General features: G+C 36.5%; 1 protein-coding gene across 1 annotated transcript; it reads right to left on the bottom strand.

Annotated features, from left to right (window-relative positions):
• Positions 1 to 3,909: 3,909 nt before the first annotated feature.
• On the bottom strand, positions 3,910 to 10,878 carry LOC149829789 (two-component response regulator ORR26-like). Its single transcript, XM_090015626.1, has 5 exons — positions 10,398 to 10,878; positions 8,564 to 8,716; positions 8,078 to 8,464; positions 7,508 to 7,584; positions 3,910 to 5,261 (listed from the first exon to the last, which is right to left on the bottom strand). The coding sequence occupies exons 1-5, from the start codon at positions 10,519 to 10,521 to the stop codon at positions 4,245 to 4,247; spliced, it is 1,758 nt and encodes a 585-aa protein (XP_089871752.1). The 5' UTR covers positions 10,522 to 10,878; the 3' UTR covers positions 3,910 to 4,244.
• Positions 10,879 to 25,565: the final 14,687 nt, after the last annotated feature.

Raw genomic sequence — 25,565 nt, 5'->3', positions numbered from 1 at the left:
ATCAAACCGAGCTTAGAATATGCAACCTGCATCAAGACTCGATGGATTTCAGGTCAATCAGTTCCTACTATGGATATGAAAGACATGCAAACATACGATGCAATAAAAGAACAAGAAAGCAATCAAGCACACCACACCAAATTTACATGGTTTGACAAAATCGCCTATGTTCACTAAGAGAGTACAAGAGAAATCTTTATTGAAACCAATAAGTACATGATGTTATAGGGCTCTCAAGAATAAGAAGAAATACACTAAATGCATTTAATGCAGATTACGCAACCCAACAAGTTGAAACTAAAATATGGACTACCTTCTTTTTCATCCCTTATTACAGTATGAATGAGTTGCCCTTTACCCCTACGAACAAGAACCCTCAAAGACCTTTCTTGAAAAACCATACCTTGAAACTACTTTCTATACCTCTTATGTAGAAGTCTAACACTTAATTTCTAAATCAAAGAGGAAAACCCCCATACATTAGGGTCTCCTTTTTAACATAGGAGAGAAACTCTAAGTGAGGTTTCCTTAGTAACATAGGAGAGGAATTCTAAGTGGTCCCAGGTCTTATGTAACAAGACAAAGCCACATATTACCCCAACAATCTCCACATTGGGTTTGGCTTGCCATCACCCATGTCAAAAACAAAAATTCTCACCTTCAATGCCCTCTCTCCCTGGGGCCCATGCTTCTAACCTAAAACATTAACCAAGTCCAAGCAATACTTGAACTTATCACCTATAAGCATCTTAGTCAACGTATTGGTTGCATTATCCTTCATGTGAACATTTACCAAGTCCAACTCACCATCTTCTATCATATTTTAAATCTTATGATACTGCACATCAATATGCTTTGACCCTGGGAGACTTACCAAATTCTCTGTTAAGTGAATCACATTCTAACTATCACAATACAACTGCATCTTCCTTTGCTCAATGCCAAGTTCATTAACGAGGCCTTTAAGCCATATGCCTTCTTTTGTTGCTTCTGATGTTGCTATATATTCTGCCTCAATCATGGATATAACAATCATCAATTAAAGCATAAACTTCCAACTCACTGGCCCACTTGCTAGAGTAAATATAAAACCACTAATAGATCTTATCTTATTTAAGTCCCTTACAAAGTCAGTATCAACATAACATCATATGAAGACTTATCTTGGATTCCCAATATGCTTACTAATTGCACTCATAACATGTGCAATATAAAGTCTACTACACACCATGACATACATAAGACAACCAATTGCATTCATATATGAGACCTTAGACATGTATGCTTCTTCTTCCTTTTTGTTATGACACATACTTAGATAACTTGAAATGTGTAACAAGTAGGGGTGACAAAACCTGACACGACCCACCAACCCGACCCACCAACCTGCCTCTTAGGCGGGTTTGGGTTTGGCTTAAACTAACCCGTTTAATAAACGGGTCAACCCGCCTAACCCGTTTATTAAACGGGTCAGGTTTGTGTTAGAGGTATGCCAACCCGCCAACCCGGCTGACCCGTTTAATAAACAGGTTAGGCGGGCGAGTCAACCCATTTACCCGAACCCGACCCACCAACCTGCCCGCCAACCCGTTTAGGTATTGCATTTCTGTAAAACAATCCATTAAAAATTGGGACAACTTTGCATCTCGACTGTTTGATTTCCAAATCTGATGGTCTGTACCTACTACTACCTTTGTCTTGCTCAAGCAGTGAGTAGCAGTAGCAGTAGCGTCGATTGCATTAAAAAAGGAGTTGTCAGTGCATGTCTCCCTGTGGTGGGATGTTGCAGGTTTAAAAGCCCAATGGTACGATTGAATAATAACCGCGGGTCTAAAAAAGGAGACAGAAGCACTCTGATTGATGTGCCAAATCAACCTTCATTCTTAAAAGAAGGGGGATCGATGGTTTGGATCGCATCTAGATTGTTGGTTTGCTATCCGAACGGCGTCAATCTCATTCCACATTAATGACGTAGTGTGTATTTTGGACGGCGTCAATCTCATTCCACATTACGGACGACGTCTAAAATAATGTGCATTTTTTTTTCTTCAATACGTTCCATTCAGGCATCAATAGTGAATCCGAACCCGACCCGCCAACCCATTTACTCGACCCAACCCGTTTATTAAAAGGGTTAACTGTGTCGTGTCGGGTTACCCATTTAATAAATGGGTCGGGTTCGTGTTTGCCCCAGCTAACCCGTTTAATAAACGGGTCGGGTTCGTGTTGGGGTATGCTGACCCGCCAACCCGACCCGATTGTCACCCCTAGTAACAAGAGGAGTATTCACAAGTTTCTCTTTTTCATGTTGAATTTTTTAACCTTTTCAACATACTTATTTTGTGAAACCCATAACTTGTCGAACCTTTTGTATTTATGAATCCCATGCCAAAGAACTTTTTCAGCACCAAGATTTTTCATATCAAACTCCTGATTCATGGTGGACTTTAACTTGTCAACTTCAATAATTCTTTTGGTAGAAATTAACATATCATTCACATATAACATCAAAATAATATATGAATCACTATCAAGAACTCGAAAAGTAAACACAATTGTCATAATCACTCTGGATATACCCAACCTTAATCATGTAAGAGTCAAAACGCTTACACCACTACGAAAGAGATTGCTTCAACCTGTAAAGTAGTTTATTTAACTTGCAAACAAGACTCTCCATGGCTATTTCCTTAAAACCCTCGGGTTGTTGTATATAGATTTCCTCTAGGTCTATGTAAAAGAATGCATTATTCACGTCAAGCTGCTTTAACTCAAGATCATGCATGACAATCTTCGCCAATAACACCCAAAATCAATGTGTATTTCATAACTGGTGAGAATTTATTATAATCGATTCATTCTCTCTGTGTATTTCTTTGCCACCAATGGAGCCTTGAACTTTTCACTATCATTTTTGATAAAACCTCTTTCTTTCTGAATATAGTTGCATTCTATAACTTTCTTGCTCTTGGGTAACTTCAAAAAATCTCAAGTCTTATTCTTATGGAGTAACTCCATCTCTTTTTGTCATGGCCAACATCCACTTATAAATATCATTTGAGTTGATAGCATCTTTATAGCATGATGGATTGGATCCTTGTAGGTCATTTTTTCTCTCTCTTACCAAGCTATAGGGTTGTTCTTCCTCTTGAACCATGCTAGAAGCTTCCTGAGAAGAAATCACACATTCTCTTGTTGGTGAAATCACGGACTTGCTATTTTACCAAGTTTATTGGTGTAAATAGCACGCTACTATTGATTTCCAAATGAACCAAAATCAACCAGCTATTTTACCAAATTTTTGGTACACTTGAGTGTTCATGTCCTTTATGAGCTCTAGCAATTTGTGATATCACCTAAAAAAATTGGCTAGAAACTGGTAGGACGTGCTGCCATATTGGTCATGGTAACATACAAGTTTTTGGCCAATCTGATACCAAAATTGAAGCCCGTTAAAAGAATTATTTTCCTTTTCAAATTAGATATGAAATCAACCTAGGTATTGATACCAAGTGTATTTTCATAGTATTAAAACTGATTTTCAACAAATTCATGGCAAGATATTAATAAGAGAGTGACGCCCGTTTATATGGTGACAACAATTGACCCATTAGTTTTAGCATCACCATCATGGGAACATGAAAGACACTGTGCCCTAGATAGGGCAACTATGGTTCAATAATAAGTATCATCAATTATTCTCAATGAGTGCCCGCCCATGTTAGCGAACCAAATTTAAGTTCCACTAAAAGCTCTGCTCTAAGAGTCACAGAATTTCATTACTTCTAAATTTCACGAGATCAAACTGTATTTCCGAAATTGCAATCGACTGACTTGTACATTGGTTGAAGGGGCATCATGTGTTTGAAACCTGAAACCCATCAGAAGAAAAAAAAAACAAATCTCATGTGGCTCAAACTGAACATGAAGCATTTTGCTTCACATTGCCAGTTGATCCTTGAAGAAAACATTCTTAAGTACCTGTTCACTTTGAGTGCTTGATACACCCTCATTACATGAGTTCTGTTAAAGGACTGGTATTGTTTCCTGCTCTAAAGTTCAGAATGGAAGTTCAACCACCACAACCTAGTTATCATTTTCAGTTTTCATGTCATGGTGGTGCAGTTGCTTGATACTAAATACAAGGACTGACAAAATCAGGATTGATCTATAAAGAAGCAAATATAGTTGTTGACTGATCCCCAACCAAGGACAATCCTTCATCCAGGACTAGATGCTCTGGATCACAGGTTGTTGCAATCAAATATTGGTCCACCGTGGAGGCAGCTTTGTATTTCTGTCTTGGATTTGAGTTCGTTGATCTTAAAAATATCCACGTCCTCAAGCCCAAAATCTGTGCAGCAGTCATATCCTCCAATTGGATAGAATTGGAATTCGTGGTACGGGGAATCCAAGATGGCATCCTTTGATACTACATGCAAATATGGAGGCTCCCACATGTTGAAGCTTTTCTGATCAAGTTCATAGATCTCTTGCACAGTGGAGCCACTGATGGAAGAGACTGTTCCCAGAACCTGTTGGCTGAGCACTGCATCGTTAACTTGGACTGGAAAAAGATTGTCATGATTACTTTCTGATGGAAATTCCAATCGTACAGTACAAGTGCTTCGACAATCACTACATGCAAGATCATTTTCGTTAATGGAAGTCTCTGCATCAATGCCAGTGATGACAGGTTTCCCACAGAAAAAGGGGTCCTGAGTTCTGCATGTCAGAAAGCCTTTTAATTGATCAAGTAGGGTATCATGAAGCTGACTGCGCATTAGCATGCCAGCATAGTCATTCTCTAGAAGGGCATATGAATTCTGAGAATTTGTGGTTTGTATCTGATGTTGCCTGGATTGCACAGTTGGAGTCTCCCCATTCTTTGGGTACTGTTGAGTCGTGGTGGGCTTAAGCAATGAATTATCCATGTCTGGGACTGTTCTATCAGGAGAAATAATATAATTTACCTGGGAAGTTTGACTAGCTTTCACAGTATCAGCCATGCCATTAGTCAAAGACCAATTATTAATTGTGACTGGCAAGTTGAACCTTCTCAGATCATCTTCATGAGTTCTTTGGATTTCATCATCTGAGAATCCAAATGATGTAGCCGCGTTTGTTTGCTGTGCCACAATCAAACTCAGACAAGTAGAACTTCCTGATTCCATTGAAATGCAGTCTGGTTGCACATTTCCATTAAAAGTAGGTTCTGGCTTATTTTGCTTCTGTAATCTTCCCAAATACAGGCGATATTTCTGCAAAGAAAGATGTGCTTGTCAATACACTGTCAAAACTGAAAGTGCACAGAGACAACCGCTCCAAGATTCAAGTGGTTAATGCACAATAAACTGTCCTTTTTTGTTGTTCTGCAGGGTGCACAGTTTCACAACCAGAAACATGCACTTACATGCGAAAGTAATTTTTTCAGGAAACATGAAATACATTATCTGAAAAAGTATATCAATTTAATGGTTAACATGAGTTGGGACATCAGTGCTAAATAGACACATTCCCAGCTATGCATAATCAATTCAAGCAATTCTTCAAAGATACTGACAGGTGTCCAAGGCTTCCAATTTATTGCAGTAAAAAAATTTAATGTCTTCAGTTATCCATGACCTAAACCAGAGTTAAAATGTACTCTCCAAAAATGAATTTGTCAAGCATACTTAAGGTTATATGAACGCTTGAGCTTCACTTTGTGCATTTCTTTTGAACTTGCAAATGGTACGCCCAACTGATGAAGCACCAATATGTACATATACTGTTACCCAGCCCAATTCTTGATCCTAGCTATGGCAGCCGAATTTCACTCAGGGAAACTTCCATGGAGCTCATTCTTAAACATATCAGTGCTTGCACTTTCATCACTAAATGACTTGGGATTGACCCACTTAAGCTTCTCTCAAACTCGTCCCAAAAAATGAATGAGCCAAGCCTGAACAAAGGCTCAGGCTCGGTAGACATAAATGAGCCGAGCTCGAACAGGAAATTGAGATCAGTTAAGCTCGATTAGCCTGATTAAGCTCACTTCATATAATTAATAATGCACATAGGTATAATATATGTTTTAATTCTATTGATAAAACAAACAAGAAAGACAATTTCGCACTAACTAGTATGATGTTGGGCAGTTACAGGGGAGTATTGAGTTCGAATCCCACACTCCACAAATGATTTCAAGATCTTTTTTTAAATAAAATAAAGATATTCAGCATGAGCTGAACGTGGATAGAGGCTCTTCAAGCTTGGCTCAAACCAGAGTTACCGGAAGCGCCTAGGCAAAAGGGGAAGCGCGAAACGTCGCGCTTCCGAAGCGTGAGGGGAAGCATCCCCCTTTTTTGGGAAGCGCACTTCCCTTTTATGGGAAACGCGCTTCCCATTTATGGGAAGCGCGCTTCCCCCACGCTTCCCCCTCGCTTCCCTATTTTTTTCATTTTTTTCGCTTCCCCCTCACTTCCGGTTCGCTTCCCCCTCGCTTCCGGTTCGCTTCCTAGGTCGCTTCCGGTTCGCTTCCTAGGTCGCTTTCGAGACGGTTCGGAATTTTCTTCTAAGTGGTCCCACGCTTCCTAAATTTTTGAAAGTGCCTCGCTTCCCGCTCCCGCTTCCCGTATCGCTTCCTCGACTGGTAACTCTGGCTCAAACCTGTATTTTTACGTTGAGCCAGCCCAAGCTTGGCTCCAACCTGGCTCATGTGTGCCCAGTTTCACGTTGTAGCAAAACTTGAAAGAAAGAATAGCAAAATCCAAACACAAAGTCTGATGGTCAAAGAAATCCATATCATTTCCTTAGTCATGACCATAGTCACCTGCATCGTTAAAGGTAATTTCTCGGCGAGGGTATTTGTTGGAGAGATTTTCAAAAGTTGATAAATCTCAGAAAAATCTCAGGAGTTTAAAAAAAAATTAAAATATAAATAACAACAAAAAAGCTAAGAAAATAATAAGTTTTGCATTATTTTTATTTCAAAAATATAAAGAAACATTTTTAAAGGTTTTAAAATATAAATGAAACAAAAAAATAGGAAATGCAAACTTAAAAAAGGGAAATTTCCCAAAAATAGTGTGATATTATCGCGATATTTTGAAAATATAGCGATATAATATTGCGATATTTTCAATACATCGGTGACAGTGATCATGACTAAGGGATAAGCAGCTCTTCCAAAAAAAAAAAGATAAATGCTCCAGTAGTATTCAAAACTATACCAAAACAGCGAGAGTCACATACATCAAATTAATAAAAAACACACAAGGATGAAATTAAACAGAAAGAAAAAAACTTGTCCAACTCTATGTTACTGAAAGAAAACATAGAACATTCAATCTAATCATTCATATTGTGAGTAAACAGAAACATAAACTTTTGTATCCAATGATATATTGTGCAATAGGCAAGAGAAAATGAAAATTTTATCACATAAAGGCAGAAAAGAGCACCTAATATCTATAAAAAAAATCTTGTTTAAAGTTCAGTAACTAATGACTCATGGAAGATGTACCTGCAGATGACTTGCAACATTTTCCCTTGTCAGGCCTGGAACTTGCATCAAGTCAAGTATCTTCTTGGGGCCAACTTCTACAAAAGAAAACAATAAAAATTGTATTGCATTTCCAAATTGTAAATAAAAGGAAATTGCAAATAACTAAATGGCTTGAACACTTTTAAAAGCATTTTTTTTTTGAAACATAATGGAGACATTTGATTGCCTTGGACCTCAATTTTGACCTTGCATTTTGCTTGGGTCCAACCAAAATCAAGGTTTCAGCAATTCTTGGATTTTAAATCAGACCCCAAGTTCTGAGGCTTGACTTGAACAATAAATTTAAGTCAGAACCAGAAATTGGATTTCTGGGCCTCAAAGAACTAAAATTGAAGGTTATTAAATAAGACAACCACCCAGAGGACCTAAAACCCAAGGTTTGAAGTTTAAGCATTTCTTCTCCATTGACCAATTTGCTTCCTAAGCATTGCACATCTATGGCCTGTACCTGAGATCCACGGTAATCAAATGACTTCAATAAGAAAGGGTAGTTAAAATCATTCTGGACACTATCCTAAGAATACTCACTGTCAAGTCCTATCTGGTTCACAGCATTGACAAATTTCTGATGAAGATCAACAAACCAAACAACTCTAGCTTTCTTGACAGCAGAAGGATCGCTAATGTCATGTTCATCCTCATCCTCATTTGTCATCTCCTTCCTTTTCTTCACTGTTTTTGTATCTCCTTCATTTGATACATGGTCATCGTCATCATCTAATACATTTCTTACAAGCTGAGAATCTTCACTCTTATCATGACTTTCAAACTCTTTCATCTCATGCCTTTTCTTTCTGAAAACATGTTGCCATATATTTCTGAGCTCCTTCATTCTTACAGGTTTAAGCAGATAATCACATGCTCCATGATGAATTCCTTTCATTACCCTGCTTGTTTCTCCATCTACGGACATCACTGCTTAAAAAAAATATCATTATGAAAATACTCTGAAATATGGAAGCAAAAAATTTGAGTCAATAAAACATAAACAACAAAGAAACCCTGTCAACTAACTAATGACTGGTAGATCCATTTCAAGTCCAACATGTTCAAGGAGTTTGAAACCGTCCATGTCAGGCATGTTAACATCACTTATGACGATGTCAAATCCATCTTTTCGTTCACGAAGAATGCTCAGGGCTTCTCTGGCCAAACCACATGTTGTCACTGCAATTTAGTTATACAAAACGGGAGAAAATAGTTAAATGAGCAAGAAGTCATTTTCAACAAACATTTGATGCATGTCAAGAAGATCAAAATGAATTATAAGATAAAGGCTTTAAAAAGTAAACCACAAAGAAGCAATTTAATTCATACTTCTTGTCTTTTCTTTTGCCATTTCATAATAAGCATTGCAAACCACAAAACAATCTAATAACGAATAAATCATTTGTAATGAAAATGAATTAGCTGTGGATCTTTATGCTTTTGTTAAATCAAAATGTCTCAGAAGTTCCAAATATATACAGGAGAGAAAAATGAGACAAAAAATTACCTTCATGAGGCTAAACCCAGGATCATCTATAATTTATCACACACTAGATTAATGATGATTAACAAGCTAAGAGTAGCACTCCAAACAATAGCCACTATGAACAGTTCAGACTGCTTTGAATGTTTATGACTCCATGAATATGTAAAAGGACCACCATACAATTTGAGAACCCCACGGAATTGATACATTTACAGTTAAAACTAAAGGAGATATAATTTCTTCTGATCCTTAATCTTTGGAAAAGAGATGCCAAATATAAAAAAAAAAAGACTTAAAAATTTAAGTTCCTCTTCAGAAAAGCTCAAGCAACTGCAATTTCCTATTGGCCTAGTGTGCCAATATCAATAAAAGGACTTAAAAATTTTAAGGTCATCTTCAAAACATGCAATATATCAGCAACCATGACCACAGTGAGACCACAGCGATTAATGGGCCTTCAAAAGTGTTGACAACCACCGGTATGCTGCATAAAAGATTCCAAGATCTATTAGTGAGATCAGTAAATGAAGGTTTTTCCTAGTCTCTACATAACATAAAACTATAAGCTGAGAATGAGAAGTGTTAGTTTTTTATTCTTGATACTGAAGACTACCCAGTCTACCCTCTTCATACTACACATTCACCTCTTACATAATTCGAGACCCCTCTAAATACAAATAGAAGAACACTGTAAGCCTTATTGACTGGCATTATCCTTTCACCACTTACCAAAGAACAGAAAAAACCAGAGGAAGTGATGCACAGACTGCAATGTCTCAAAACCCCAAGATTTTTTTTCCCTACTTTGGCAGCAATAGAGCATTATTTTTCTTTTTTTTCCCTTCTCCTGTGATGCTAAAATACAGAACTATATACTAACGTGCACCACCAATGAGACAGCCTTAATGAAACAGACTATTCTTTAGATCTTGAACTTTTATAAATGATCACAAATATTGAATTTGTGATAGAATTTGCAACACACAATTTAAGCACCATAAGGTAAACATCAACAATACTTCAAACATAAATGAAGCAAGAAACAGAAAACAGAACTGCAAAGGCATATGAAAAATGGCCTTAATATCCATCAAATCAATCCTCTTCAACCATTAAAAGTTTCATTTTTTTTTTACAGAGAGCAAGGCAGCATCCTACAACTACATAGAAAGTAAATGATAAAATCCTTTTTGTCAACCATCGAATACATCATTGACAAAAATAGCTAGCCACGTAAAGTTTCTCAACTAAAACACAGTGGCCCTATGGAAGAAAAAATATCAATAGGAAATAATACTAAGAATGAAAGAGATGCAGAGGACGAATTGACTAAAAGAGCAAAGTGGAAATTTAACAGAGATGGGCAAAATCAACCTTCATAGGAGCACTTCCTGAGCATCTTCTGGAGGATCTTGAGCCAGGTGGGATCATCCTCCACAACAAGTACACGTAGTCCAGCTGGGAACTGGGGTTGCAGATTGAACCCATTATTTTCCATTTACCAAACAATACTGCCCAGAAACCAATCTGAGAACAGGCAGCAGAAGAAGAAAACCCAAGTGGGTGTTTTTCTTTCTTTTGTGTCTGTTGTGGACAGAGGCAAAGAGACCGAGAAAGAGGCTGACAAGAGTAGGTGGATTGTTGCAGATATAGAATGAAGACCAGGGAAGCAAGGAGAAGGAAAAAAAGAATCTACGCAGAAGGGGGGAGTGGCTAGAGAGGGAGGCCAACTTTAAAGAGAGTGAAAGGAGCATCATTTCTAGGAGGTACTCTGCGTAGCTCTTGCTACTCTATTCCTTATCGACTGAATAATGAATAGTTTATTTATATATATTAAAATGTGGGTATTCGTCTGAATGGGTGGAGAATAACCATATAAAAAACTAGTATTGAAATGATGGTGAAAATCTGTGTTGCGTACATGAATAAGCCAAACACCCCACTATGGAAGGAAGAAGAAAGAAAGAAAATGCAAAATGTAAGCCCAACTCTCTCTTGGGGAAGTAGCACGCCTGATTTGATGCTTAAAAGTAATAAAAAAAGCCCATATATATTGTGAACTGGACCTATTAGGCCCAATTTATAGTTTTGCCCGGTTATGTTGGTTTAAAGTGTTTTACTATAGATCTGAACCGTTAGATGTCTTTGGGTCTACGATTTAGTGAGAATCTACTCTTGAATCATATTTTTTTGATGAAAAAATATTTTTTATGAGCAGAGAAAAATTGATACCTTTATAGCTATTGCTTTTGGATCACCCAAAAAACCTGTATACAGGTTAGATTTGGTTGATCCAAAAGCCGGTTCCCACTAAACAAAACCATAGATCACATTTTCCGTGTTAAACATGAGAAAAAACACTTAAAACTACATTTTGGAAGGGGCCTAACAAAATCTAACGACAAAGGCAGCCTAAGGAACACATCTCTCTCTCTCTCTCTCTCTCTCTCTATATATATATATATATATATATATATATATATATATATATATATATATATAGTCACCGGAATATGAGAACTGAAATATTAGAACTAGAATATGAGAACTAGAAATATGAGCATTTTTAAGGCTTATTTTGCAAACCCAACCATGTGAATGTGCTTGGCATGGTGAATTTGCTAGGAATTAACCATTGGATCATGTATTTTATGATGAAAAATGTGATTTTTGAATGCGTGAATATTTATGAAGATTATGAGCTTATTCTTCAAACATTTAAATCTAAACCTGAATCGGAAACCTACCCAGAAACTTCTCATCAAGAGCGGAAAAGTGACCTTTTTTTGTTCATTGTTAACCCTAATTATTTCATCTTTTTGACCTTTTGTAGGAATGATTTTCCTTCTCAACCCAACATTATGTTGTTTTTCCCTCTCACAAAAGGATAATTTTTTTCCTTTCCACCGAGACAAGTTTCCCTTACCCAAAGATCCAATATGGGTGTCTGAGACTACCTCTTGACCTTGTTGTTTAGCTCCAGTACCACTTATTTGCTTTAGGCTTATCATATGCAGAATTATACCTTTATTGTCCATATATATATATATATATATATATATATATATATATATATATATATATATATATATATATATATATATATATATATATATATATATATATATATATATATATATATATATATATATATATATATTAGTGGTACCGTTCATGTGCAACAGCAAGCCTTGTTAGTCATCAGATTTTTTATACAAAATCGGCCCCACTATACCATGACAAAAAAAACGTAGGAACAATATACAGGCAAGAAGCACTGTGTGCATTTACAAATGGCCTCCTTGAGATCATTTGGCTCCTTATCCTTTTCTTCTTCTTTTTCTGGGGGCCGCTTCTCCCCTTGGAGCTCGTGAGAAGCAAATTCCTTGCGGAGGATATGTTACTCCAACCTTGTGAAAATTGGATTTCAGAAAAGAGATTTAAAGCCTAGAGGCACGTTCTTAAGATCACTATCTTTAGAACTTCAATCGCCCCACTCCGGAAATTTCGAAGATGCGAAAAAGGGTTTTGTTACGACTGAGTTCCCAGGATACAACTAGGCTTGAACCTCAAGAGAGTCACTGCTTCGCAAGAACAGATGACCTCTCCCACACATGAACTCTGCAAGCCAAACCGAGAAGAAAGAAAGGAGAAAACTGGAGAGTCAAAAATTCTGATGTTTTCAAAATACGAAAATAGAAGATATTTATAGACTTTTAGAGAGGCCAAAATGTTTTGCGATAAATGAGATTAATGGTCATAAATCTGACAGTTTGAAAATAGGACAAAAAGGTACCTGAATGGTCACCCACCTTTGACTGTCAATCAAAGGCCTTCAAAATCGTTCAACAGTCACAAAGCGCCTTAAACTCAATATAAATGCTATTAAAACCTTTCAAACGGCTAGATATCTCAAAACTGAAAAATCAAAACAGATATTTGTGCCTCATATGCACCTCTGCGAGCGTGCGAAGTGCAAAGTGCGCCATCAAAACGCCACATTGCGCCTCAAGCGCCCTTGCACACACGTGCGTGCGTGCGTGCGCGCGAACGACGCATCTGTTGTTGCACGATGCGCAACAACGTCTGCAAGCCACCCAAAGACACAAGGCTTACCAAAGTAAAGAATAGAGAACAAAGCCTGTATTTAAACCACTGAAAAAACTGATTTCTCTTAGATAGGGGACTAAACCTTTTAAAACACTTTTGGTGGAAAGAAATCACCAATTTTAAAACTTTCCTAACAATCCCTCACTAGTTTTAAAATATATTTGGCTTGCATAGAAACTTATGCATCAGTGAGAGTGTCTGCATGACTTGAACCCCCACTATTTGAAAGAAAACCTAAATTAACCAAGGTGCTAAGTGGACTTTCCTTGAACTTAGCTCCTTATATTGTTAACGGAGTTTTCAATCATACATAGGTTTCCAAAAGTTCGATTGTGTGGATTTCATGTTGGCACATTTAGAGCCTTGTGCTTTCCTGGATTCATGAGTGCTCTAGAGAATTGTCAATTCTCATAAAAAACGGCTCACATTTCTACACTCATATATGTGAGTTTGTCTAGGTGTACTGTAACACACACCCTAGCCTTAAGGCCTACAAACTCATTAAGAGCTATTAGCTCAACCCTCATATTAGTTACAGCTCATGAGCATACATCAGTAATGGGCTTACATAAACATGCTCAATATCTGTCATTCACCAATTCGTTTCTCATTGAACCTATGCATGTGGGATCTCAAACGCTCTAGGTTGGGTATCCTTAGATAATGACTTAATTGGATTAATTCTCATTCCCCTCAATGTTTTATTGATGACATCTCTTGAAAGGCCTTTCGTAAATGGGTCTGCCGAATTTTGACATGACTTCACATATTTCAATGAAATAATATTGTCATCAATCATTTGTCTTATAAAATTGTGTCTTAGACTAATATGTCTAGACTTTCCATTGTATTTCATATTACATGTTTTACATATAGCTGATTGGCTATCACAAAACATTGAAATAGCAGGTATAGGCTTCTCACCTAGTGGAATATCCACTAGCATATTCTTAAGCCATTCAGCTTCTCTACAAGCAGATGCCAAAGTAATAAACTTAGATTCCATTGTAGAATGAGTTATACAGGTCTGTTTCTTAGACCCCCATGCAACTGCTCCTCCACCAAGGGTAAAAACCCAACCACTCGTAGACTTGGAATCTTCAAAGTCGGTATTCCAACTTGCATCACTATACCCTTCAATAATAGTAGGAAACTCGGTATAGTGAATTCCATAGTCTAAAGTATGCTTTAGATATCTAAGAATCATGTTCACAGCATTTCAGTGTTGATGACCAGGATTATTAGTGTATCTACACACTTTACTCATTGCATAGGCAATATCAGGCCTTGTACAGTTCATTGCATACATAAGGCTACCTACAACACTGACATATTTTAATTATTGAACACTTGCACCAACATTAGGAGTCAATTTCATATTTGGATCATATGGGGTGCATGCTGGTGAACTATTAAGATATTCATACTTTGTAAGAATTTTCTCAATATAATGTGATTGACATAATACAATGCCATTTTTATTTCTTATAATTTTGATTCCTAAAATAACATCCGCAACCCCCAAGTCTTTCATACAAAACAAGGAAGATAAAAAAAAAATTGTTTGATTTATGCATTCACTATTATTACCCAAAATAAGCATATCATCAACATATAAACAAATAATAATAATTGAACTACTATCTACTTTACTATAGACACATTTGTCAGCATCATGAATTTTAAAACCATTATGTACCAGAGAACTATCAAATTTTTCATGACATTGCTTAGGGGCTTGCTTAATCCATATAAGGATTTCTCAAGTTTGCAAACTTTGCGCTCTTGTCCTAGCACTACAAAACCTCCAGGTTGCTCCATATATATCTCTTCATCTAATTCTCCATTCAAAAAAGCCGTTTTCACATCCATTTGATAGATTTGAAGCTTATATATGGCAGTCATGGCAAACAGAATTCTAATAGTAGATATTCTGGTTACAGGAGCAAAAGTATCAAAATAATTAATACCTTTTTTTTGTTTAAAGCCTTTTGCAACCAAACGCGCTTTAAATTTATCGATTGTACCATCAGCTTTTAATTTCTTTTTAAAAATCCATTTGCAGCCAATAGTTTTGCAACCAACAGGTAAATCCACTAATTTTCAAACATTATTAGACATAATTGATTCTATTTCATCATTAATAACTTTTATCCAAAAGGCAACATCTTGAGAAGACATAGCCTCTTGAAAAGACACAAGATCATTCTCAATTAGAAATGTATAAAAGTCAGAACCAAAATTAGTTGGTTTTCTAATGCGTTTACTGTGTCTAACTTCAGTTTCTGGTTCATCAGCACAATCATTAGAATATTCAATCATGTCATTAGCAGAATGTTCATCAACTATAATGTGATTGCCATCAAGAAGAGAATCAAATGCATTTTTATGTTCTATGAAAGATGCATCTCTAGATTCTATAATAACATCATTAACAATATCCAGAAATATATATGCTTTACTATGTTCAGCATACCCAACAAATGCACATTTAAATGCTTTATGTCCAACCTTGTTTCTTTTATTTTCTGGAATTTTAACATATGCTAAACAACCCCAAACACGAAAATAACTAAGATTAGGTTTCTTACCAAAACACAATTCATAAACTGATTTTTCAGATTTAGAATAAGGAACTCGGTTAAGAATATAACAAGCAGAAAGTATAGCCTCTCCCCATAAGTTGGAATGCAAACCCGTATTAAGAAGCATAGCATTCATCATTTCTACAAGTGTTCTGTTTTTCCTTTCTGCTACTCCATTTTGTTCAAGAGTTCTAGGTGCTGAAGTTTGATGGATAATGCAATTATCTCTACAGAATTTATCAAATTCTCCTCCTAAGTATTCACCGCCTCTATCTGTTCTTAAATGTATAATATTTGTTTTAAACCTATTTTGTACTTTAGCAAGATAAAGAAGAAATTTGGAAAATGCTTCAGATTTATGTTTCATCAAATAAACATAACAAAATTTCGAGTAATCATCTATAAAGGTAATGAAGTACCTATTGCCACCACGACTTAAAACATTATCCATCGTACACACATCAGAATGCACTAATTCAAGCAATTTATAATTCTTTTCTACACTAGAAAACGGAAGTCTAGTTAGCTTAGTTTGAATGCATGTCTCACACTTATGTTTATATTCTATTCTAACATGACAAGGAAGAAGACCAAAGTTATTTATATTATGAATGCAACGAGAATTTATATGTCATAATCTTGAATGCCAAAGAAAATAGGAGTCAACCATATAAACAGAAGTAGTAGCTTCATTTATGATCATCTTGAACATACCACCAGTGGCAAACCTTTTTCCTATAAAGATTTTTCCTTTGGTCACAGTTACAATCACAGACTCAATAACAATCTTAAAGCCATTTCGTGACAATAGATCTGCAGAGATTAAATTTTTTCGAACTTCTGGAGCATAGTGGACATTCTCAAGTGTTAGGACTTTCCCGGAGGTGAACTTAATTTCCACACTCCCTTTTCCCAACACTTTAGTTGAGGAAGAGTTTCCCATAAAGAGATTGCATCCCTCACCCACTACTTCATACGACTTGAACAAGTTCCTGTCGTTTGCCACATGAACAATGCTTCCAGTATCCAGTTACCAATCCTTATTTGCAGCCACCATAAAGGTTTCAGAGATTACAGCAACAAGCCTCTCTTCTGACTCATTTGGCTTAGGACCAATCCTCTTCCATTCTCTGCATTCTCTAGCAAAATGGCCAAACTTGCCACAAACATAGCAACTAATTTCTTTTTATCAGTTGGTGTTTTCCCTTTCACGAAATTCTTTTTGATTTTCTGGGTTTTCATGATTTTGCCACCCTTGTTACTAACAAAATTCACTTTAGGATAACCTTCTTTAGGACTCGAATTCTTTTTGTCACAAAGACGAGTCTCCTTCTCAATTCGGATGTCCTTAAGAAGACCATCTAAAGTGATTTTCTCATTTTTATGTTTTAGGTGACTCCTATATTCTTTCCAGGAATCTGGCAGTTTTCCAATGATGACAGCAACTTGGAAGTCATCATCAAGATACATACCTTCTCATTTGATCTTATAGGCCAGTATTTGCATCTCATGAATTTGAGCAAGTATCGGCTTATCATCAACAATAGAAAAATTAACATACTGATCTACGATAAACCTTTTGTTACCAGCATCTTCTGCATTGTACTTGATCTCGAGAGCATTCCACAACTCTCCAACCGACTCCAATGGTGAATACAGGTCAAAGAGAGAATCGACTAAAGTGTTCAGCTGATGCCCTTTGCATCTGTAGTTGTCAGTATGCCACTTCTCTCGCTCTTTCTTCTGTTCTTCTGTCTCAACTTCTCCAGCAACGACAGTGGGACAGGGTTTTTTGAGGACATAGTCGATATGCAGCTCGGACAGCAAGAAAGATACCTTTGATTGCCATCGCTTGAAGTTTGACCCATCAAATCGATCGAGTTTTTCAAGGTCACGACTAAACAGATTGATGGAGTTGGATGTCGAACCAGAGTCCATAATGAAGTTCTAAAATTGTTACTCCAACCTTGTGAAAATTGGATTTCAGAAAAGAGATTCCAAGCCTAGAGGCACGTTCTTAAGATCGCTATCTTTAGAACATCAATCGCCCCACTCCGAAAATTCTGAAGATGCGAAAAAGGGTTTTGTTACGACTGAGTTCCCAGGATACAACTAGGCTTGAACCTCAAGAGAGTCACTGCTTTGCAAGAACAAATGACCTCTCCCACACATGAACTCTGCAAGCCAAACCGAGAAGAAAGAAAGGAGAAAACTGGAGAGTCAGAAATTCTGATGTTTTCAAAAGACGAAAATAGAAGATATTTATAGACTTTTAGAGAGGCCAAAACGTTTTGCGATAAATGAGATTAATGGCCATAAATCTGACAGTTTAAAAATAGGACGAAAAGGTACCTGAACGGTCACCCACCTTTGACTGTCAATCAAAGGCCTTCAAAACCGTCCAACAGTCACAAAGCGCCTTAAACTCAATATAAATGCTATTAAAACCTTTCAAACGGCCAGATATCTCAAAACCGAAAAATCAAAACAGATATTTGCGCCTCATATGCACCTCTGAGAGCGTGCGAAGTGCAAAGTGCGCCATCAAAATACAACATTGCGCCTCAAGCACCCTTATGCACACACGCGCGCGCGCGAACGACGCGTCCGTTGTTGCACGATGCGCAGAAACGCCTGCAAGCCACCCAAAGACACAAGTCTTACCAAAGTAAAGAATAGAGAACAAAGCCTGTATTTAAACCACTAGAAAAACTGATTTCTCTTAGATATGGGACTAAACCTTTTAAAGCGCTTTTGGTGGAAATAAATCACCAATTTTAAAACTTTCTTAACAATCCCCCACTATTACAAGAAGAAATCAGGACTCTGAGACAGAGTTCTAATTCGACTAAAACTCTAAAAAATTTGATTTTTTTGAAAACAGACAAGAAGATTTTGAGAGCTTTTCATGAAAACAAGTGAAAATAAGTGAAAACAAGATGACTGAAATTGAAACTAGAGTCCTGATCTAATTGGGACTCTGAGACAGAGTCCTAATTCGACTGAAACTCTCAAAAATTTTAGCAAATTATAATAACTGTATTTTTCTGTTAACTATTTGAATATTTTTATATAAATAAGGCGTAATTCGTGTGATTTAGGCATGATCCAAGTTATGGATCCAAAATCCATATATGATCTCTCTATATATAGGTACGATACCTTATATATCTATACTTATAAAATAAATAAATAAATAAATGAAAAATGTATATATATATATCAAGGGATCCACGATTGGATCCATTTAGATCCAACTCGTGGATCCATATCGCGTGGCTGGTGCAGATCCAAAACCGCGGCTGGACCCGGGTCTCAGACCCGGCCTGTGGCCCGCATGCTTATAAAAAACAAAAACAAAAGAAACAAGTTAAAGGGGTTCGAGGGAATATCTTTCAAACAAATGTGCTTACATTTCAATTATCTTGAATCAACCACAATTTTTATCTTATTGACAATATTTTTAAGTTATCTCGACATGAAGTGAGAGCTTGATGTCTATTTTGATATATCATGACACTGTTTTTATACCTCTTTAGGACTTGATAACATGAGTTTTCAAGATCCTTCCCTTCTTGTTTTGATCTGAGCGCCTGGGTTCTCAGATTCACACACTTTCATGTGTTTCCCACTGTCCCACCATAGACAGTTCCCGTTCAAGGTAAGGGTCAAACCTAAATTGTTTTTGCAAAGGGTCATCTATTTTAAAAGTCATTCAGTCTCAGCAATGAGACGCCCAAGATCAATCCCTCCGGTACAAGGTTGAACCCAATACTGAAAAGAAAAGGGGAAAGCGTTAGGGTTTCAAAACCCTAACGTTATGCGAATCAGGTGGGATGTGAGGTCGTCAGGTGGAGGGTGGAAATCACCTTCTTTTTAGGGGATCACCCTCCCTAATTAGAGCCCTCACCTGCCCTCTTTGCCTCTCGCTATCCTTCTCCCTCTCGTTTCTCTCACTCTCCTTTGCCTCTCATCCCTTATCTCTCTCTCGTTCTCTCCTACCCTTTGTCTCTCATCTCTCACTTTTTCGCGCGCGGCTGCAGAAGAAACTGAAGCTGGCCACCATCCTCTCGTTGTAGCGACTTCCAGATCCCCGAAACAGGTAGCTTTTACTGTCTATTTTTCCTGAGAGGTACCGTAAGTCGCGCATGCTTTGTGGAGACGACCGGAAATCCCTAAGTGAAAAGGGGATTTGGGGCTTATCATAATGGAAATTCTGAATCGACTGATTCTGAGATTTCAGATTTCAGATCTAGGGTTGTTGTCGATTTTTTTTGGGTATTAAGTGTGCCAGTGAGTGAGTGGGAGTCCAAGAAATCCCAAATCGAAGAGAGAAAAAAGGGGTTTTTGCATATGGACATTAAGGGTTTCAGATTTCTAAGTTTAAGAGGGGTACTGTTAACCCTAATCCGAAAACCCCCAAATCTACAATTTGGGGGAGGGATTTTGGATTTTCATTAAGAAGGAGTGGTTGTGGGGGGTTGTCAGGAAACCCCAAATCAAGCAATTTGGGGATTTTCGATGGTCTGGATCAGAAAATATATATATATATATATTATGTCAGATTATGCTAAGGGGTTTTGGCTATTCATTTGGTTCGAGTATTAATTTGATTTGGTTGTAGTGTAAAGGGTGTTTTATTGTTTCATGGGCAAAAACATAATGGTTAAATTCGCTTTATATGTTGGTAGAAACGAATCACACGCTGCATGTTTTATGAGATGAAAGAGGGTCTTAGTTCTCCTGATACGATATTTAGATCATATGTTGTTAAACAAGTGTGTTAAAATATTTCTGTGATCCAAATTGTTAAGTCTGTTAGTTAGATAAATTCTTTTTATGTCATGAGAGTTCTATGTTAGTTAAATAACAAAACCTTGTTGCAAATATTAATTTCTACAGTAAGGTAGTGTCGGCATGAGTGTTCACGCTACGTAGCTTAACGGGAAATGGGGTTAAGGTATAATGATAAAGTCCTCTTTCCATCGGGGTTGTTAGGAAGGTTTGATTTGGTTTTTTGCAAATTATCCTTCTGTTAGGGTAGGGTTGCAGTAGGTTTAGGTTGATTAATAAGTTTGATCAGTCAGTGGTTATGTTTCTGCATTAATCCAATTTAGCTAATGGTGTTTCCCATATTTATCTTAGATATGTCAGAGTCATCAAAATTTAGATTTCAATTGATTCAAACCATGTTGATCATTAAAATATAGGGTACCAATGTTGCCTTTCCTTAATTCAGGGGAGGCACTTGTTTTAGATGCAATCCATATCAATGTTGGTGGAATTGGTCCGTAGGCAGTTCTCAGTTAATTTTTATCCTCTTGGCCTAGATGGTGTTAGCTTTCCTTATTAGAGTATGAGGTGTGGATGGTCAATCAGTTGCCTCCTTTATAATGAAATAGCAGAAAAATATGGTTTTATTGTGCGAGCCGAGGTGTGGTGTTGCCTTGGGGCCAGGGGATAATCCCGCGTATGCTGTGAAGATAGCAACTTTAGGCAGGGGCAGTGGACTTAGGTCCGTGTTCTGGGAAGAATGTTCTCCTCTTTTCCTTTCGTTTAATCTTTTCTCTATCGTGACTTCTTCCCTATGTTTGGCAGACACCTCCGACTATGCCTAATTGGGTCGTTCCTCACCATCAGCATCCATGTGTTTTTTTCCTTCAAGCATCGATTTTGAGGTATGAGTTTTTTCTTTTGAATCATGTGAGAAATCAAATAATGATTCGATTTCCATGCAATATTTAGTGTAAATCTATGGTTAAAGAGTGATTCTATGTGTTCACTCTAAATTACATGGATGAGGATCCATAAATCATCTTTTATATGGGTGTTTTCGGTTCTTTATACATAAAATTTTTGTGTATGGGGTTTTTATACAAAAATGGACTCATATTGGGTTATGATTGAGATTTATTTCTGTTTGTTATGATCAAGATTTATGCCTGTATATATATACCTTAATCTGCATTTTCTGTTCTTGAATTGGGTTCATGCTGGATATAGTTTGAATGACTTGATCGATGCTTATAAAACTGGCTTTTGTAGGCATAGTTAGGATCAATGCTTAGGTGATGATTAGGTTTGCAAAATTGTTTCCAAGTTCATTGACTCAGCAAATTGCATATGGATATATACAGATTCTCATATGAAAAGTGTTCATGTTATCCCCTAGTTTACATGTGTTAAAGATTTAGATTTTCTTTCTACGCATGTGAATGTATGAACATGTGCATGTATTAAAAACATGGATCATGAAAGTTTATTGTTATTGCACTCGCATGCTTATATACTTGTATGCATATTTTGGTAAAGGTGAATCAAGGAAAGAATCATATTTATCTTGTGCTTATGAATATTTTTGTGGCAAATACATGATACATGTTTGCATTTATGAATGTGCATAAAACTTTCCAGAATGTGTGGCGTGCATGTATTTTTAGTTCTCGAGAAATGTCAAGATCTGAAATTATTTATATGCTTTGACTTGATGTGACGTGCTTAAGCATCATACTATATGAAGTTTATTTTAAATGCATGTGCATACATGCATTGATGTGTGTTTCACATGTACATAAATGCATGAGTTGTTCACTTGTCCCAATTGAGATGATTCATGAGTGAATGCATGCATGCGAAATGATTTTGTAAAGGCACATGCACATGAATGACAAACACATGCATATGAATGTGACATATCATGCACATTGTTAAATTGACATATATAAATATGCATTTGGAAGCATGTTGACATCATTTCATACATTGTAAGTTGTTATAGTTTTTGCGTATGATACATCGATGGTCTAAATGAATCATCACAGGCCTGGAGAGCCTTGAGCTTTGGTTGCTCTTTCTTTAATTGTTTAAATGCATCGCAAAAATCATATTTATTTTTATTTGCACTATGTTGCACTGTTCTATGTGTTTCCACGGGCAGGAGTCCCGTGATGATTTTCGCAGAGGTAGATGAGAGCTTTTGCCTTGTTTTTGCATACTGAATTATAAAACTCAAGAATTGGCTTTTAATAAAAAGATAATGAATAAGAACAGTGTAATATACGTTTTCGGATCTACCATCTGGAGAATGGGGATCTTACAGATCCGGTCTTTTGAGAGATTGTGAGGATACAAAAACTTTGTGTGTTTTATTTATGTCTCTTGAACCCGATATTGAGGTTCTTTCTCCTCGCCACGATTTTAGGAAGAGTCTGTCACTTTACCTAGGGGTGGTGTGTTTGACACAATTGTTATTTTGGTACCAAGGAAGTGACACTTGTGGACTTGGGGTGCCCCTGGTGTCCCCAACATTAGATGTGAAGGTCTAATATTTCAATGGATGGTGTTGTTTCCTGATATCAATTGAGGGCTAAGTTTGTTACTCATTAATAAAATACAAATTGTGTGCTAAGCTACCCTGAGAACCTAACTTGACCTCGAGAATTTTACCTGTTTGGCGTATCCGCGGGCAATGGTAATTAATTAAAAAGAGAAACTTAAATTATATGCATTTAATAGGGCATGCATATGGAAAGAGAAACTTTAATAAAAGACAATGAAATGTTCATGCATTGCACATAAATCATGCATAATTCTGCTATGCATTAGAACATGCATATTTTACCTGTTCTCTTAATTGTTACATGTTGGTGGATGCATGATGTTTAATCTCTAATGTCTTGCTTACTTAAATTGTGATTCATGTTGTTGTTTAGTGATTCTTCATACTTAGAAATTATTCTCTATTGCATGGATACTTAATTGAAGTTATGAAGTTGTCATAATTACTTCCCTCTAAATGATTGCATGAAATCTTATTTGTATTTGTTATACTTACTTGTTTCATTAGAAGTACATGTGCTCAGGATTTTGATTATGATACCCTACTTCTATGGTTTTTCGCAGCTGCAGATGATCAATGAAACGACTAGTTTTCGGAAGAGTTACAAGTGTCACATTCTTGCTGGACGGTTCACAGAGGGACAATGTGGTTGAGTTTTTCGTTATTTACTTTTATGTCATCTAAATAACTCTGATATGTCTCTTGCAATTATTTCTTAAACGTTCTTTCTTCCAGATAAATGAATAATGGTTTGGTTTGGTATAAATGATAAGTGTAAGCTCTATTGTGGTGTGTGTGGTTATCCAATTGAGAGTGAAACTGTAAAGGCCCCATATCTCTGGGATTATTTCTACACTTATTTTAAAAAAAATCCATATTTTTCAAGAGGTATGAGTTAGGGTTGTTATACAAACAAGGAGGTTTTAGAACTTTTTCGCAAAAACAGATGAAAACAATGTAAAAACTGAAATCAGAATTAGAGTCCTGATCCAACTGGGACTCTAAAACAGAGTCTTAATTTGACTAAAACTCTTAAAATTTAGGGTTTTCTAGAAAACAAATAGGAGGGTTTTAGAAAATAGGTGAAAAAAAGATTGAAATTGAAGTCAGGTTCAGAGTCCTGATCCGACTAGGACTCTGAATTTTGAAAAATTTAGAGAAAAGAAGAGATCTGAAAGCGACATCACCTAGATGGGTCTCATCTGAGAATTGAAATCAGTTGAAAATTGATTTTAAAATAAATCCAGATTGTTTTTCTGAAAAAATTAAGATCCTGGGGGTGAACAAATGAAAAATACCGATCCAAAACCTAGGTTTGTGAAATTGATCTTGAAAAGAAGGTTTGAAAATTTGAATCTAGATTAGATGTTTAGGAAAACCAAAGTGCTGGATCTCAAAAATGAGATAAAATGCAATGAAATGACACGAAATGGTATGAAATGGTGAGAAATGACATGTGATGATATGCAAAATGCAAACCCTAGATGAGGGATTTGAAGTCTTGGACCCCTGACAGAGACAAGGAATTGAGAATTCCTATCTAAAGACAAAATTGAAATAGAGCCAAAATAAAGATTATAATTTGAAATATTAGAATTTGGGGCAAAATTTGGGCTCTAAATAGCCCTGGCTCAGATGTCAACCAAGTGGTTCCCTAAAGGATTCTGAGAATGGGTCCTAGTGGCAAGAGAAAAGGGTTTATGAGCGAAGGTAGAAAATTTGGGGTGTTTACCGAATGTCAAATAAAGCAAAATATAGAGTCACTTTGTCCCAAAGTAAATTGTCAGATAGTCATGCGTTCCTTATAGCTCCCTATTGTAGTAGGTCTCATCATTGAGCATCAGAAGATATAAAAAACATAAAATATATAGCGTTAAAGTCATAGATCCTGCGTAAGAATTCTTCTAATGAATCAAATCAACAACAAGAATATAAATCGAATTCATGCAACATTTTAGAGTAATACATCTACAACAAATTCATAATCCGATTAACCATTTATGTTTTAAAGAATAATCATCATACAACATCAACATATTACAATGAAGAGAACAGATACAGATGCATGATCTAATGTAGAACAAAAGTATGCATGATATCTATGCACATGCATGGGTAACTTATTACCTTTTATCATACTTTTCTTTTGTATGCATGTCCCTATTAAATGCACACAATTTTAGTTTCACTTTGCATTAAAATCTTCATATACTAAAAAAATAGGCACAATAATTTTTTAGTTCAAGTTAGTTCCCCAGTTGTAGCTTAACACATAATTTGTATTTTATTACTGGTTCTACACTTGGCCCTCGACCAATATCAGAAATCAACACCATCCATCGAAACATTAGAATTCAACATCTAATATTAGGATACTAGGAAAATCAGTATCCACTAATGTCACTTTCTTGGTATACCAATAACAACAACTGTATCTACACACCACCCCTAGGCAAAGTAGTGCCATCTTCTTAAAACCCTGGCCGAGATATGAACCATCTCGTTGGG

Source organism: Nuphar pumila, chromosome 8 (genome assembly GCF_984573655.1).
Source record: "Nuphar pumila chromosome 8, dmNupPumi1.hap1.1, whole genome shotgun sequence".
NCBI lineage: Eukaryota > Viridiplantae > Streptophyta > Magnoliopsida > Nymphaeales > Nymphaeaceae > Nuphar > Nuphar pumila.
Note: the sequence above shows the minus strand (reverse complement) of the source record. Positions and strands in the feature narration are given on the sequence as shown.